The sequence below is a fragment of the Protopterus annectens genome, chromosome 1.part0 (assembly GCF_019279795.1).
Source record: "Protopterus annectens isolate FY-2018-M chromosome 1.part0, PAN1.0, whole genome shotgun sequence".
NCBI classification, from domain to species: Eukaryota; Metazoa; Chordata; order Ceratodontiformes; family Protopteridae; genus Protopterus; species Protopterus annectens.
Genome location: NC_056725.1, coordinates 71002030 through 71006412, shown reverse-complemented (window position 1 = coordinate 71006412; position 4383 = coordinate 71002030). Strand labels below are relative to the sequence as shown.

The following is a 4383-nucleotide window of genomic DNA, read 5'->3' as shown; positions in this document are numbered from 1 at the left end:
TTTGACCTTGGCAAAACCTCTACTGGCAACACTAGGTTCTAAGATCATTGCATCAAAAGCTCATCTAATAATTAATGTGTACTCACTTTCTAAAGAAATGCGTACCACTTCCCTTAACTAGCAGAATCATAGTGAGGTGCAGCAGCAGAAATCAAAATCTTATGGGTGTTGACCATTTGCCATGTGCTCAATGCGTCATTCAACTGTCTCGCAAAGATGCTAGTTCTAAAATGTGGTTAGTGTCTTCTGCTTTTATGCATTTCATTTCTGATAAAATTTGATACCATTTTTGCCACTTGGTATACATTTACACTTCATGACATCAGTGAAGCTTTTGTACAATGTAGGAAATAAATCATGATCAACAAATGGTCATGTTTTTAATTTCACAGCTGTTAAAAATGCCTGGCTTCAGTGCATACTTCTATTTGCTTGAGATAATTTGTCATTGTACATGATGCATTCCAGGATGTCTGTGTGTTTTTTTTTTGTTTTGTTTTACTTTAATTGTTTACTTATCTTTAATCTAAACAGTTGTGCCAATGGTAAGGATATATCAAATAAAATATTTCATTTGACTGCAGATGAGTTTTAGACAGTAGCTGATGTTTATTTTAGATGGTTGTTTATTAACCAAAAATCATGCAACTAAACATACATACATTTTTAAAGCATTTCCAGTTATGCTACATAGCAGAGTGTAAATCAGATTAAGCTATATGATAATTAATGATTGTCGAATAACGTGCCTTATCAATCATTATCAGATAGTAATATCATTCCTTTGGTCTTATATTAATCCTCAACATAGATTACATTTTAATGAATGTGAGTAACATGACTATTGCATATCAGAAAACCAAACTACTTAGATGTATTTAAGTACCCAATATGCTACTACAAAAGAAAAACAAAATACTTAAATGAGACACTGAACCACTCTAATATCTTGTCACCTGAAGTCTTTTTTATTGCAGTATAAGTCTGTGATGAATATGTTTTCACAATAGTAATATAAGTGATGAGTCTATACATTATTTATCACATGCAGTAACCTAATAAATATGCAATAAAAATATACTATATAAAATGTAATCTCTATATCTGGTCTCTTAAGCTACAGTAAAATTACCTCCCACAGACAATACTTTGTAAGTTTATAGGAAACTTTGCAGATACCTCTGTAGTGATAAAGTTGATCTTTGTAAGCAAGTGCCTTATCATAAGGAATTCTGTGCAGGGATAACATGATGGTGTCACCTAATGAGTTGTAAACAATGGAAGCTTATGAAAGCCAGTTGCCAACTAAAATGTCTTCAATCAGAGGTGCAATAAATAATATATTAAACAAATGCAGATCATGTACAAACTCTGAGACAAATGTGTGATCATTTCAAAGGGAGTTTCTCAAACAACTCAATCTTAATATGCTCTCGGGTCATTAGACAATGTGCAACTCCCCTCCAAAAAAATGCAAGATGCACGGTTGATAGAAAACAATAAAACAATCATACAATAAAGTGAGGCTTATAACTACACACAGAACATACAGTGACTGGTTCTAATGGTGTTTGAAGTCCAAATCCCAAGATTCGTGCCATTGTACTCTAACTCTAAGCTCAGTGTGATATTCAGGCATAAAGTCATTTTCAGTGACCTTGAGAAGCAACCCTTCTGTTGTAGACCTGTCAATGAATTTGATTTACATTTGAAAGACTGTTGATTCATATAATTCATGAAGACTTGGCATGAGCTGGTTTCTCTTTAGTAAAGCAGGAAGGAAGCACTGAACTGCTTTGATATTCGGGGAGACATCTTCGTAAGGAACACCTCATTAGAAACCATCTTCGGAGTTGAATGACTTCTGAAAGTTAGAGGTATTAAGCAGTATTAATACAATAGAATGTGCAATAAATGCAATATGTGTGCAGTAATACTTCTAACATGTCTTGATATTAAGTCACAACACTGGATCATGCACATAATACAAACATACACACATAATCATGTACACACACATGTATGCACACACACATACACACACCTCAAGTGCACTTTACTGCACTTTAACTCTTTAGATCACTAAGGCATTAACTCTTAATGATAAGACTATGTCTTGTCATCATGTAGTGACAGACAGATGAGTGAAGTAGTACTGTAGTCACATGGTGTAGTAGTACTGTAGTCACATGGTGAAGTAGTAATGTAGTTATGTAATGATAAGTGAAGACATACAGTGAAGTCATGGAGTATCATTTCCGCAGTCCACTCATACTGTATCGTATGCTTTCAATGCTAATGTAAGGTATATCATGAGTTTTGTGAAAGGTCTTTCTCATATTCCTGTCATCATAAACATGTGGTATGATCATCTTTAATACATTCTCACATAACACAAATGAAAGTACACAGGGTGAATCTTGTCGGTGGGCTACAGGACTGAATGTGAATTCTAAATGTAGCAGTGGTGAGAGGCAGGACATTTTATTTATTTATAATTTGTTTACCACATGTCAGTTGGTCTACTGATCTTTTTTCAGCCATGACCCTACTCAGATTAAGCAGAACATGATGCATTAAACCGAAAATAAAATTTGGTTCAATAATACATACACAACAAATGTAATAAGGTACAGTAGGTAATAAATATAAGTAATAAAAGGGTTTGGAAGAAGTAAAGGTGACATATACATACAATGATTTAATGCTATCCTATATACTCTATGTTTAAATAGTATTCAGCTGTTGATTGGACTACATTACAGTGGTCTATTATAGCAATGTTATCAGAAACTATACAACTCAATTATTATTAGCCATGGTTCCTACATTTGTGCTTTCTTTATTAAGGTGATTTCACAGTGTTTTAAAGTCTTTCAATATAGGCAGAGTTTTGTTTTAGTTGAGATTCAATTCCAGGTGGGAGTCTGATCAATAAAGATTTCCAGTAACAAATTCAAATACATTTATGAGTGATGCATGATCACACTATAGCGGGAATACAGTAACAATGGCTAATTAAATATTTATGGCTTACAAAACAAGGAAATATTAGTGAGAGGACATGTAGCATGTGAAAATACATATTAATATCCCACTATATCCAAACATTTTGAAATACAATGTCTAAACAAGTCACCTGTTGGGATGCAACAGAAGAACTTTTTTTAATCACCATTCATAAAGTAAGGCCTGTTATGTTTAGGAGACAGTATATACAAACAGCTATATCAGTAAGCTGGAGTTTGTTACTGGAAACTGCATTAGCTATGAGAGTGTACTGTCAGTATTTATAGCCTGAAATACTCACCTGTGCTTTCATGCACTTCCTCATGAGGTGTTTATTTAGTGAGAGGGGAAATGTCTTTTTTCAGAAGAAATCTGGGTGATAAAGCTCCAGCAAGCCCTTCATCCCCTATGTGTAGTATACTTCATCCAAGAATCCTCAGAAGAACCTGCACCAACATTGTCACCACTAAGGAGGAAAGAAGGTCTCTATATAGAATATTGGGGGGGGGGGGGCAGGGGGGTATGCTGATAGTCCAATTTATTTACTCTACTGACATAAGAGTTTGTTGGTAGCATGGGAGTCCTTTACATCGTGGAAGCCCTTAACCGTGTCAGCCATGTTTTGTTTTTTAAGAGTATGTAAAATACCTGATTCATTGGAGCTACATTGTATTACATACCAAGAGTGGGAAACAGTGGAAATAAGGAAGTTTCCTATTTCCAGCCACTGTTGCAGAATTTCAGAACTGATATATTTAGAGATGCAAGAGTGTGCGGGTGCAAACAAGTTTTTTCCTTGCAAAAATGTTTCTTGTTTAATTCTCATGTTTTGATTGATGCATGTTAAATTATGGTTAGACCATGTTATTGAGCAAGATAGTTTAACTGGTAAGAAAAGGAATTTTCTTCTTTCCCTCACTGTTGTGTACTATCAGAGTTAGCATATTTAGAAATGTAGGGCTGCAGGGTATGGGGGCTTACCCCAAACAAAAACACTGCTTTATAATAGTTTTTTTTTTTTGTGGTGGTGGTAGGATAAGTGGTCTAAGCCCGATATATTATGTGCCAGTACAACCAATTAAAGTATTAATATAGACCTGGAGGTCAGTTTGCTTTATTTTTGGGGTCTAGTAACTGTGGTATGGGCAGCTGCACGTTTCTTTTAATTTTTAATCTTTAACAGAACTAAGCATGAAAAAAAGTCTATTTCACTAGGATGATTAGCTGCCTTTCAGAGGATTGTAAAGGAATAGCAGTGAAAGACATATACTGCAGCTGGCAAAAGGGAGGGTTTCTACATTTTAGAAAACTACATGTGCAATTAATAAATCCCATTCATATTGTCAGAATCTTCATCCTCAATATATAAAAAAC

General features: G+C 34.6%; 1 protein-coding gene across 1 annotated transcript in view; it reads right to left on the bottom strand.

Moving 5' to 3' along the window:
* Positions 1-591: 591 nt before the first annotated feature.
* The window catches only part of LOC122812190 (protein phosphatase 1A-like), a 256516-nt gene continuing 252724 nt past the window's right edge, over positions 592-4383 (bottom strand). Inside the window, exon 5 of the mRNA XM_044084554.1 lies at positions 592-1864. Coding sequence (XP_043940489.1) covers positions 1835-1864 — 30 coding nt within the window. The 3' untranslated portion in view covers positions 592-1834. The remainder of the gene's footprint in view (positions 1865-4383) is intronic.